At 39.0% G+C, this 13,100-nt stretch overlaps 1 protein-coding gene across 1 annotated transcript in view; it reads left to right on the top strand.

Moving 5' to 3' along the window:
- NID1 (nidogen 1) overlaps positions 1 to 13,100 on the top strand; it is a 44,173-nt gene that overhangs the window by 18,466 nt on the left and 12,607 nt on the right. The window contains exons 11-14 of the mRNA XM_064648773.1: positions 1,992 to 2,135; positions 2,859 to 2,981; positions 10,149 to 10,373; positions 10,993 to 11,165. Of these exons, the coding sequence (XP_064504843.1) occupies positions 1,992 to 2,135; positions 2,859 to 2,981; positions 10,149 to 10,373; positions 10,993 to 11,165 (665 nt within the window). The remainder of the gene's footprint in view (positions 1 to 1,991; positions 2,136 to 2,858; positions 2,982 to 10,148; positions 10,374 to 10,992; positions 11,166 to 13,100) is intronic.

The following is a 13,100-nucleotide window of genomic DNA, read 5'->3' on the forward strand; positions in this document are numbered from 1 at the left end:
AATGAGTGATAACAGCTGAGAATTGTTTGCTTCTGTTGTGACTAGTTTGTGGTAAAAGCTTAGTTACCCTTTGATCAGTTCATGCATCGATATCTTTCCTCGTTATGGCTAAGACTGTTCTTCAGCTAAGACTGAGGAACCTTCATCTTATAGCAGACAGTTGCATGACTTTCCTGAAGTTTGTGGCTTTGTATGCTGTGTATTACACTCCATCACAAGCTAAATTTCTCTGCTTCAGTAAGGATTCCAATTAGTCTACTCCCTTAAGTCTCTCTTTGTTGCAGAACAGTCAGAAAAAGAAGCTTCTTCTACCAGGCCACTGGAAGGGATAGGGTGAGATGTGGAAGAGCAGCTTTATGTTCTTTCCATTATGTCCACCACTGCACTTCGGTGATTTAGACCCAGAAGGAAACATTCTTCCTTCTAGTCACGGTGTCACCAAATTTTCTCTATCACTTTCCCGTGAAGCTGATGTCCCACTTTTAGCAAGCACTAAGTAATTCCCTGCCCAGCTTGAATGATTTCAGTTTGACCTCTTCCTTCAACCTAAACCAAGCCGCATTTGTAAGACTGAAGAGAGGGATGATAAACTCTAGTTTCCCAACAGATTAAAAATAAATGTCATGGTAATCTTGTTCTCCTTTTCACAGTGGAGGGTTTTATAACCCCCCCAGACAACTTGAACCCCAGAAGGGGCAACAGCAACCCTCTGTGCTTTTGCAGGTTGCTCTGGGATACCAGCCTTGACTCAGCTTTTTTGGAACTGGCCTTTTTTTTTTCATACCAGCTGCATGACTCACTGGATAGCTTTAGAAGAGAGTTGTAAATAAATCCTATTCTCCTACTTGTAGGATGAGAAATAGGAGGACTTGAGGACTCCCTCTGAGCTCCAACTTCTGTGCATTTATAATGCAATTCTTAATAGATTATTTTATAATTTCCTTTCGTAATCTAAAACTTACTTCATCAAACAGAAAGATATTAATGATTCTAACAACATTGTTACTTCTTCCAGAGAAATGGAAAAAATGACTGTTTTCAGATGTGGCTCTGATGGCAGATTTTTGTTATTTTCCTGCTGATACTGTGGTAGTTTCCATCTGTGTACTGTGATGAAAGGAGCGTTGTGTAGTCTTGTCTGGGTGCCCTGTCAGCTTCTCATAAGAATTGTGTAAAGAGAACCTCAGTGGATTCTCTATTACAGCAGCTGGAAGTCTGTTCCTAGATATACACATTGGATGCTTTATTTCTGGGACCAAAATTTTTGTAGTATTTTGCCTCTTCCTATTTTAAGTACCGTGGTTTCCTTTGTTTTCTTTCCTTTTCACTGATGTAACAGGTAAGCACAGGCAGAGCTCCAGTGACTTCCTGAAATAATTTGTGTGTAAAGCAGTGCAATGCCTTCAGAGTACTGCTGTCAACATGAGAAAGTTATGAAAAGCAGGTCTGGTCCCAGCTTACGCTGTTGGTCAAAAATCTCTCCAGTAGTTGACAAATTTGTTTATCTCCTATTGAGTGAGTCACAGCTCCCATCTATTGCCAAGTGACAGCAGCCCTGGGTCAGTGGTAGGTTAGTGTAGCAGGTCATCTAATAATTCCCAATGCAGTAAACTGGCCACTAAGCTAACATGTGAGGTAGCTCTGTGAGATGCCTTACATTTCTTCATTCAGGACTCCTTTTCATAAACAAAGCTGTCATGGATTCTAGGTTCTGTCACTGTGGTAGCCTCTCTGCCCCATTCTGTGCTAACAAACATCTGTGAGGTGCTGAGGAGTCAGTTCCTTGTAAAATGTTAATAAGATTTAACACCAGTGAAAGGGGAGATCTTGGCAAAAAAAAAAAAAAATCCCAACCCCCAGACCAAAAAAAACCTGTTTCCTTTCTCTTCTGTAAGCTTTCACAGCTGTTCTTTCATATGAACTTATGAGCCTTAGACTTTATGAATGAAAATTGAAATTTTCATCTCCTCTCTTATACATTTAACCTGCAGCTGTCGACTATGTGGTAAACCACTGCCAGACAGGCACACACAATTGTGACATTCCTCAGCGTGCTCAGTGTGTGTACACTGGAGGGTCCGCCTACATCTGCACATGTCTCCCGGGCTTCTTGGGAGACGGGCGTGCCTGTGAGGGTGAGTAGCACCATTTGTTGTGGGGCTTTTTTACTCTTTATTGCACAACTTGGACGGTCATTGAAATGTCATATAGTTACTTGTGATTTAAAGTAGGAAATTTCATAGTTTAAGTCCCTCAGGTGGGCATTTGTATTAAGCATGTCTTTTCCGCCCCTCAGTTTTTGAATTCACTCTTCAATATTTGGGCTATAGAAGGTCCAGGATGAGGTAACTGCAGAAGCTGCAGTACTTGTAGTTGCAGATCTTCATCTGCTGGGTGTGTTTGCACTGTATTGGTTTATATTATTACAGTGGTGAAACATAATGCTTAGACTATGTAAAAAAATTACATTCTGTTTCATGTCAGTCAGAGTGCAGTGGGGGAGAAGATTTACCTAACTACATGTTGGAAATACTGCTGTTAAAATCCTACTTCTCTTGCTGTGTTAAGTAATTTCCTTGAAAAGTACAGACATGTATTTCTAAAATACTGTGTGTGTTAATAATGCTAGTTACCCTTTGGAATAGCAGAATGTAGAGATACAGAATCTAAAACACATGCATGCTTTTCTTTCTCCTTTGTCTTTCTGTATTAGATGTACTTCCAAAGAACTATCTGTAAGTCTAATCAGATATCCTAAAATAGGAGCCTGAAAATATGTCAGGTTTGCACATTTTTTCATCACTCTGATTTGTCCATCAGGAGGAACAGTTACCTGAGATTTTTCTTTTCTTTTACAGATGTAGATGAATGTCAGCAGGGCCACTGTCATCCAGATGCTTTTTGCTATAACACTCCTGGTTCCTTCAGCTGCCAGTGTAAGGCAGGTTATCGTGGGGATGGTTTCCGATGTGTGTTAGGAGGTAAAATTATATAGTTCTTGAAAATTGAACCAGAAATATAATTTGGGATTTGGAGGATATATGTTAATTTGATTCCTTTCTGAAACAACATGTGTGTTGTCAAAGTGGTGTCTTTTTATTCTTTCTTAAGTCTTTCAAATTTAGAATTTCACCAAGCTTGTGTCAAAACCTGTATCTTGACTGCTATCACTTTTCCATGATATCCTGCTCAATGTCCTGTTTTATATTTTGTTTGTTCTATCCTCAGCAATTTTCGGCCCCAAGCTGACATTATCTTTTGAAGTTGCCTTCTGTAAAGGTTTGACCATGGGGGTGATTTGATTTGCATACTCAGTCACTTACCATAAAAGATCTGGAATTGTTGGCAATGCAAATGAGTACAATTACAGGAGTAAAGTGAAAAATGAGACCAAAGTCATAAGACTGTCTGCAATGGTATCTAGATACGTACATGCCACATATACCCTATAGTCCAGAAAGACTATGGTTTCTAGCTGGCACTTATTTCTATATTTACTCAGCTTGTTCTCTATTCAACAGAAAGTTCTTTACCATCCCACACTTCTGTTCCTCCATTGTGCTTTGGGCCTTGAAGTATAAAACTCATCTTGAAGGTATGCTTAAAAAGAAAGAAAATAAGGAACACTGAAGCACAAAGGAGCATTGTTATGGTTACTTTAGTTCAACAGCATGGCAAACCTCTGGGACAGCACTCAGGTTTTGCAGAAAGGTGAATACTTTCATCCAGAAAATAAAGCTTAGCTTCTGTTTGTTCAAACCCAATTCTCTTTCCTCTAACCTTGCTGTTGGGCAAAAATCCCTTCATCTCTGAACAGAATGAAACTCAAAATGTGCAGTCAAGAGTAAGAAGAAAATCATAGGCCCACAGAGAAAGAGAGCAAGAAGCAGTACGACTGGGAAGGGAGGCTCTCTTCATAATTTACCTTCTACTTTGTGGTAATGATGTCCAAAGTATTTGTTGATTCAAAATTGAGGAGGGTTTGTTTGTGCATTTGTTTTAATAGTGGATGTGTTTGTTTGAAAGTGCTTGTCTGTACCGCACAGTATTACTACCTGAAAACTGATATATTTTCTTTTGCCACTATATTCCCTACTTCTGAATTTCTGACTTTTTTTTTTGCATAATTGGATACTTGTGTTTTAAAATTAAAAGACAAAGAGTTGTTTAAAGGAAAGTATTAAAAAAAAAAAATTCACAAAGTTGTTTCTGGTTTTAGATCATATTTACGTGACACTTCATCATGTTATGTGAAATCACCCAGTGCGTGTAGATTTTTCTATCATAGGTAAATTGGAGGTTTTGCAGTGTTTAATTCTGAAGTCTAGCTTTTACCACTTTGTAAATCTTTTAATATTATTTTTAACTAACTTTTCATGCATGATCACCCATGAGTGTTTTCATTTTAATGCCAGATGAATGAAGAACCTAGTGTTTCTGACCTGTGTCAAAATATTTAGCTAACCAGTTGGCTGATAGAAACAGAATTATTTCTCCTAGAGGAGAAATTTGATGTGAATAACTTGAAGCAAATTAAACCTTAAAGCTTCCAGTTTTTCAGGCAGAATTGCAGAGGAAAAAATATTGCTTTCATGTCTGCCACATACCCTTTGTACCTGAAACAGGTGGTTTGGAAGACTGATACTTGAAGTCAGCTAATTAACTTTTTTACCAGAATACAGTCAATGTCTTCTGAGTATATGTGATAATTTACTTGAGTTTTTTTGGGGGGATTGGGGTTTTTTTGTGGTTTTTTTGTTGGATTTTGTTTGTTTGTTTGGGGTTTGTTGTTGTTGTTGTTAAGAACAATACCTTTTCCCATACTTTGGTTAGTGTCTACAAAACTGCTAAGCACAGTGTACTATTTTGTAGTAACTTTGTTATTTTTTGCTGCTTGTTCTGTACACTTCTTCACTTTCTGTACCCAACACAATTGTATTTTGAATGGTAATCTTTCCATGTCACAATTTTAATAGTAGTAACAAAATATTTTTGAGAGTTCTGTATCTACTGTTTTAGTGGGTGAAGATCTGCCAGGTTTTGGTAGTCTTTATATATGCCTCACTGTTTTGCTTTTTTTTTTTATATAGTTTTGTACTATCAGTAGAAGACAAGCTTTCAGAAACACTTCTATCAATTTTGTCTCTGCTCATTAAATGCTCTGAGCAGAAAAAAAAATCCGTATAGATAAGAAGTTTCACTGTTGCTGAATTGTTACTGAAATAGGGAGTATCTGTATTGTTCTGCTAGTCTGCAGCAATAGCAGCGTTTACAGCTTATTTTACTGCTCCCTGCTTAGAGTTAACAGAGCAGCAGCTGCCCTTGGGGTGTCATCTGTTGCTAAAGCTTTAGTGCCTTTAACGTGGATATATCCATCAGTTAATCATTGCCAGGAGATAGAAACAAACTATACTTTCTGAAGCCTACCAAAAGTAGCTTAGTTTACTTTAGCACCCAGTTTGTAAGTTAAGTTGCTTCAGAATGGAGACTGCAGATGAGGCTGTATTGTTTGTATTCAGCTGGAATTAGAGACCCTTTCTTCCCCTTTTTACCCACTAAGGTTTTGATCTAATTAGCCTCTGTGAAGTAACTGAAGTCTTTCCTGGTTGTTAATAGCATGGAAAGTTTCATTCATTCGAATACACAGTTCTTTTTTGCTGTACCCTGTTCCAACCCATGTTGCAATTACTTGCTTGTTTGGTGTCTTTATTATTGCATGAAACCTATTGTTAAAACTTAACAGTGCTGAAAGGCAACTCTTGAAACAAGTAGAACTAGAAACTAACAAGAAAAATGGATTCGAGTCACACACAAGAGAACGTCTGTAGGAGTGAACCAGCAGGTTAATGAAAGAGTTAATGATGCTGGAATGTCCCGCTGCTCCCAGCTATTAAGAAAGTCTGTACTTCATTATTTCCTCACGCTTCATTTTTCCATTTCAAAAAAACCCAGATGTCTGAGTGTTTCTACCTCTGCAGACCGCAGACACTGTTTACTAAACAGAAACAAGTCTAGATTCTTGGAACTAGGAACTGTTAAGAGCCATTCTCTGGTCCTGTGTATGCAACTAGTTTCACACGAGAAACGCACTTACCAGAGCAAAACTATAAGTGAAGAATTACAAAGGAAAATAAAGAGACAAAGGGAAGTGCGTTATTTTCATGTGGGTATTTTCATAATATTTTTTTTACTCCAACATTTGAAAACATCAGGTAAAAATGTACTTTGATTTCATTTATTCAAGTTCCATTATATATTTCAGTCACTTTCAAATTCCAGTTTGCCATTGGTAATTTACAAATCAACTGGGAAAAAAAAATGTTTAAAATACTGAATACAAATTTATTTTTCTGAGGAAGGATATACATTTAGCATAATTTCAAGCTGCACCGTTCTGCGTATCTACTCTGACTTGTGTGTGCTGTGGTCCATGGGACACAAATTCTTTATCACACCTTTGATCTCTGTTCTGCTCTACAGCTTCTATCTTAGGAGCTTTTTTCTGTACAGTCATTCAGTTTTTCACTGTTTTCTTGAACTGTGATTGCCAAAGCTGGACCCGGTATTCCTTGAATCATCTCCCCAGCCTCGTATTCTTTTCTATACCTGTGTGCTGTTCCCTGTGTATATGTTGAATTCTTATTTATACCCTCTCACAGTCTCTACAGCACTGAACTGTGACCTACTGATAGCTTTTTCTGATTGTAGTTTCCAAGATAACTCTATTTAAAGATATTTCAAGAAATGTATTTCAAGAAGTGTAACTTTACATTTACGTCTTGTCCTTCTCATGTTTTTTGATCTGTTTCTCTTCCACAAATGATGCAACCTACGGTTGCATATTTTCCTCTGGAATTCAAACGAAAGAATTAAATTTCTTAATAGGAAATTTAAAAACAAGACTAAGGTAAAATGGGAATTTACTAAAGATGCCACTACTGCATGACATTTGACTACTTACTCTGATTATTTTTTCAATTTTTTGTCATTTACCAAATTAAGGTAACCCACAGTATGGTGCTTCGTTTCAAAAACGACACTGTCCTGTGGGCCTGTGTAGAATGCCATAGGGAAACACAAAGCTTTTAGATCAGTGCATTACCTTCATCAGTCAAGCATCAACTGCACCAAAACCCAGTGGCAACTGGGTTTTACTTATTTTATAACAAATGCTGATTGGTAATGTTTAAACATATACGGAAAAAATACTAGAACTTGGTCCTGCTGTTAATAAAAGGCTGCTGCCACCCCTGCTTTATTGTGTCACAAAGGATTGCCAAGGTCTTGTTCTCACTGGTTGTTTCATCTCTGGCAGAATGAACTAACCTTAGTATATATAATTTTTCTCATCATTGACATGATCATTTGGCTTGGCTTTCAAATGTGGGTTTCATAAGAATCTAAAGAACCTCTAAAAATCGGGCCTAGTAACTCCTGGATATAGAGCCTTGAAATAGTCATGACTTGTTTTGCATTTGCTGCAATCAGGTGCAGTAGTAGATGTAACAGCACTGTTACACCAGGTAGGTGTTATTTGCTCTTAGCTCTACCTGTTATATTTAATGGGAATTTTCTTCCTGCCCATCTAGAGATCAGAGAACTCTCCTCTTAATTGCTCTGTATCTTTGAAGAATCTTGACTGGATGAAATATTACAGTATGTATATTAAAGGCAGGATCATTAAGAAACCACATTTAGGGTGCTGTAGTGAAGGAAATATACTGATTATTAGGTTTGTGTCTAGAAGCTGGCTTACAAAGTAGCTCTTGTATTATGTAAATATGTGCCATTTCTTGTTACATGTTTTGTCTAACTTATACTGTTATGTCATCAAGGCAGGAAATGTGCTTTGTTTGCTGTGTCAGTCTCATCTTTCAAACTCTATCATAGCTAGCCTCCTTTCAGACAGTTAATTAATGCAATTTAAAATTTTCAAAATCAGAGCATCTTCTCTTAAGCATACTGAGTAAAACATAGGACTGTATGAACAGTATAACCAGACTATCTCTACCAGCCCACCGTCATCTGTATCTTTTTTAGAAAGAGCAAATCATATCCTCTGCCTTCTAGGAACTTAATGCTATTTTTGAAAATTAATTTGTTTAAGTCTCTTGACTTCAGTGTTGTTAATTGCCTTATCTAAGGCAATTTGTGAGATTGGTCTTGATCTTTGCAATATAAGTACTCTTGAAAAATTTAATCAGAAGTCCCATATAAAATCTGCAAATATAAATGTGGACTTGTCTTGAAATTTAGAACAGATACTGATGTTTCAAGTTACCAGTAACACTAACGTATCTTATGTATAACAGCTGTGTCCTAATTGGGAGGGTATACATACTCCTTTCTATAAATCATATTTGCTAATTCATTTTCATATAGACTATTGATTCGAAAAATTATAAACTCTCGGGATTTACTCTAATTTTGTAAGTTTCAGACGGGAGGAAAAAAGACCAGCTTCTGCTTTCGTTTTTATATCCTGCTGAGGGGCAGGTAATAGTATTTCTCAAAGATCATAGGAATGCAATTGAGATTTTTCTTCCTGCGCTGAACAAAAGCAGGGGGGTCAGTTTACCAGTACTCTGCATTCTCCCTTCTTTCTCTCATGAGCATTGCATATAATTAGAGTTTAGAATAAATAAAAATGGTGGCAAAACTATCTGGTGACTGAAATCAGCATTTCTTTTATCTGCATACTGCATAGCACATTGAATACATGCAAACAAAATTGGAGACAGATAATGGACGCTTTCCTACAGGATCTGGTTTTGTAGGTTGATTCAAGACTCTCCACCACCCACATTAAAAGTGATGCCAAATATTTCAGTTGTTTAGAGTCAACCATTCTCCAGTCATTTATATTTCTCTAATTGTGTCCAGGTGCATGAAACGTGTCCAAAGTTTTGCTTGCGTAACTAGTTTAAATAATAAAAAACTACCCTTCTTTTTTGATTTTGTGTAATTTACACCACAACAGTCTGTAGATGCATGGGATTAGGTTTTTGCTCAGATGGGCTGGGCCTAATCTGAGCCACACATAACTAAGGCTGTCTACCAAGCAGTGTAAAAACAAGGAATAAATGGAAGTGTAATGTTAAAGTCTCTTCAACACACAGTTTATGCTAAGTATTTCTGTCTGTAGAAATCATTTACAGGAAAAAGATATTCCCCCATAATTAGAGCTCTTTTTCTCCCAGCACACAGAAGACTTCAGGGTCCTCAAGTGTAAGGTAAAACTAAACCAGAGGAAGGAACTATGTTATTTTTATTGTATTCTTATAATTTTATTATGTTGTTTGGCATCTAGAATGATATACTGATCTAGATGACTTTCCCTATTGTTTGACAGGTAATACCATGAGATGTATATTTTAGTCCAGACTATTTTGTAAAATTGAAATGTAAAAAGCCAGATTTCTGAATCTCCTGATAACCTGAAAAGTTCATCTTCCCTCTGTATCCTCTACAGTAATACATATGCATGTGTGTGCGTCTCATATGTTTCTCTGCTTTACCAGGACCTGGACAGTCTGTTCCTGTAATTCCTTTCTTAGATGCAAAAGTATCAAATGAGTGCTCAAACCTGACAGCTGATCTTTAATAACCTAATATACTTCATAGCAATGAGCTGCTTCCAGCATCTGCCTCATTTGTGGTTTTCTCTTGTGGCTCTGAAGGGAAACTCGACCTTTAGCATTACAAAAATGACCTTTAGTCACTCTATGGTCTGGTTAATTAGTCACATTTTAAGGCCCGTGGAATAATTGCCAATGGGTAGACATCAAAATTGAAAGTCAAACAGAATGGCCTTGCTCATGTGCCTCAAGGAGAAAGACCATGGTTTCCACCTTCTGTTCTTTTTCCACTGAAGAAAGGTGCAGGGGACCTGTTTGTTCTCTTTTAAACTAAACGGTGAAAGACAAAATAACATAGGTTTAAGGCAAATGTGTCACACTTTCATAGGGCAGACTTGAAGGCATATGCCTTCAAGGTTGATAACAGTGCCATGTTCCTATAGAGGTAACAATGCTTGTGTATAGGTGATCAGCATATGTTAACTGTTAATGGAATGTAGTTGTTAGTGAAACAAAAATATTCACTGAGGTTTGTGTTTATTTGTTTTGTTGTTGTGTTTTTTTCCCCAGAAGCGGAAAAGACCAAATGCCAGCATGAACGAGAAGTAGCTCTTGGCAGTGGAGGTGCTTTCTACCCAAGGGATACGAGGGTTGGTCACTTCATTCCCCAGTGTGATGAGCATGGGAATTACCTACCCACTCAGTGCCATTCTGGCAGTGGATATTGTTGGTGTGTGGATAGGAATGGAAATGAGATTGATGGCACGAGAAGTGGGCCAGGAGTTCGTCCACCATGTAAGTGGCTGAAGCAGTTGTTTTTTGTGGGTATCTCTCCACCCAAATGCACTGTCTTCCAAATGTGGGGCTTAGTCGTGCCCCTGAGATAGAGCACTGAACTATAGCAGTTCAGGCTTTTGTTGTCCGGGTGATGATGATATGCCTCATGCTGCAGCCCTTCAGTAACTCCAACACACATTTTTCCTTCAGCCAGGGCATCTGGACAGCTGTGTTGAGCTTCTGAATAAGAAGATAGTTTTTTAGCTTCTTCCCCATCTAGAAACTATGAGAGGCCCATATAGTCTTTGCCCTCTGGGAGTTGTGGAACCTGAGTTGCCTCAGGAAATGAAGGATATTCCTTCCTACGTCTTCCTCACTTCAGTTCCAAAATAAGAGTTTTTTCTAGACATTCGAAGGAAAGAGCAGTTATGGAGCTGAACATGAAAAGAACTTCTCTGTCAGCCAAGGGGGAAATTTCAGAAGCTTTCTGCATCTGATTATAGTTATTAGTGTCTGCTTATAGGGCTGTTTCCTTCTGAGAAGTCTGACTGTAATTGTGTCTCTGCAAATAATAAGGAGCCTTGTTGTGCTGTACAAGCTAATTTTTTCCCGATCTGTTTCCTTCTCTATTAACAAGGTCTAAGCACAGCTGCTCCTCCTGTTGTTATTGGGCCCTCTGTTCGACCAGATACAGTACCTCTGCCGCCAGGAACGCACCTGCTCTTTGCCCAAAGTGGTAAAATTGAACATGTTCCACTAGAGGGAAACAATATGAAGAAAAATGGTGCAAAAGCACTCTTGCATATTCCAGTAAGTAACCTAGTAGACTAAGTCCATGTCTTTTAGAAGATTCATGACAAAGATGAAAGTTAGTGTTTGTCTACATAACTTAATAATTTAAGTTCAAAACTCAAATTTTACTCTTGATTAAAATTTCAGTATCGCATCAATTTGTCACTGAAAACTACTGATCTATCTAGTCAAAAAGCTTAAAGCTGAGCTATAAAAGAAATTATTTGCCTTTAAAGAACAGCTCACAATAGCTCACAAGACAAAATCTAATCTCATGTCTCCAACAGCTCATCATATAAACTTCTCTATACTCACACTTCCATTGACTTTTTGACTGGTATAAAAGTTTAGGAGACCTACAATAGCAGTATGTGGAGAGGCCCTTTTTTCATTCTTACTCCCTCAAAGCTTTTTTCTAAGTCTTAATCTATTCCTCTTTTTTTAGTCAGTTCTCTGCACTTCTTGGCTACATATATATTTTTCTTCCTTTCTTGTTGCTTCCTTCTCCATGTGCAGGCCCAGTGGGTGGCAAATCTTTTTCCCACGCTTCTTACTACTTTCTTCAAAATCTTTGTTCCTTGTAAATGAATTCCTGATGCTGAGAAGGCCTATTTTCAATCACCTGTATCACATGCCAACCCTTTTCACTTTCTGTTTCATAGCACTAATTTGTTTTGCCTGAGGCCTAGAATTTCTGTTTTCATTCCAGTTATATTACAGTGAGTATTTAGTAAACCAAATACTATCTAAATTACAGATTCACTTCAGTAAATAATACCACAAACTGCTGTAATGTACGAGTGAAATCAAGCTTTTGACCCTTGTTGTCATGGTTTGAGATAGCCCCAAAATCCAATCCCTAGCTCCATTCCCCCTCCCACCTCCCAACCTAATGTGAGATGGGTTTTTTCCAGACAAAACACACCAGACTCAAAGTGGGGGAAAGGGAATATATTACAATGACTGTACAAATAAATGTAACATATCACATTATACACATGATCACAGCTATCTCTACCATGACATATAGTATTTACAATGGACCAGATCTCTTCTCCCCTCCAAATAAAAGTCCAGGAGGGAAAGAAGGACAGATCCCTTCCAGTCCTTAAGCAGCAGCTTCTTCTGAGGCAGCAGTCTGTCTGTCTTCTCCACATGCAGCAGCTGATAGCTGGCTTTCTTCCAGCACTCAACGAGGGAGGTATCAAACTCCCCCGGCCCCATCGCCTCACAACCGAGGGGTCTTCCGTGGGCTTCGTAACCCCAGACAAGGTCGTATCACCGCGTCATATCACGAAGACACAGGGGGGTCTCCGTGACGGTCTGGTATCTCTTGCAGGAGACTCAGCTCCTTGCTTGCAGGGCCTTTGTGCCACTGCCTCTCAGGCTGCCACCGTGGCAGCAGTGCAAGAGGGGGGAGAACCAAGGTCACTCCCCCCTGCATTCCATCTGGCCGTCCCGATCCAGCTCCCGGGACGCTCTGAGCTTCTCAGCTCCTCTCTCTCTGGTGCTGCATGTCTAAAACTCTGCGGTGCTGCATGTTTCTGTTGCTCCTTCAGTTCAGGTCCTTATCTCTGGCTCTCTGCCACCGTTTCTCTGGTCAGTGCCTGCTGCTGTTCTGCGCCCATAGAGAAAACATTCTCCCAGCATAACTACAGGCACCCAGCCCAGCTTTATGCTGTTCCAGGTCCCTGCAGCCCCCCAGCTGGGGCTGGGAGGCCCCAGAGGGCCCAAGGGGCTTAGAGCCCCTTCCTCGTGGCCCTACAACATGGCCACCTCTTCTACAACAACCAAAACTACAACTCTTCTCTTCCGGTCTGGTTGTGATATGTTGACATTTCTGCAGGAGCGCCCATTGGGCAGAACTTCAAAACTTCCAAGGGTTTCCACCCCTTGGGGTCTACCACTTCTCTTAGCCTCTGGGGGAAAACAAGATTCAAACCACGACACTTG

This window comes from Pseudopipra pipra, chromosome 3 (assembly GCF_036250125.1).
Source record: "Pseudopipra pipra isolate bDixPip1 chromosome 3, bDixPip1.hap1, whole genome shotgun sequence".
NCBI classification, from domain to species: Eukaryota; Metazoa; Chordata; class Aves; order Passeriformes; family Pipridae; genus Pseudopipra; species Pseudopipra pipra.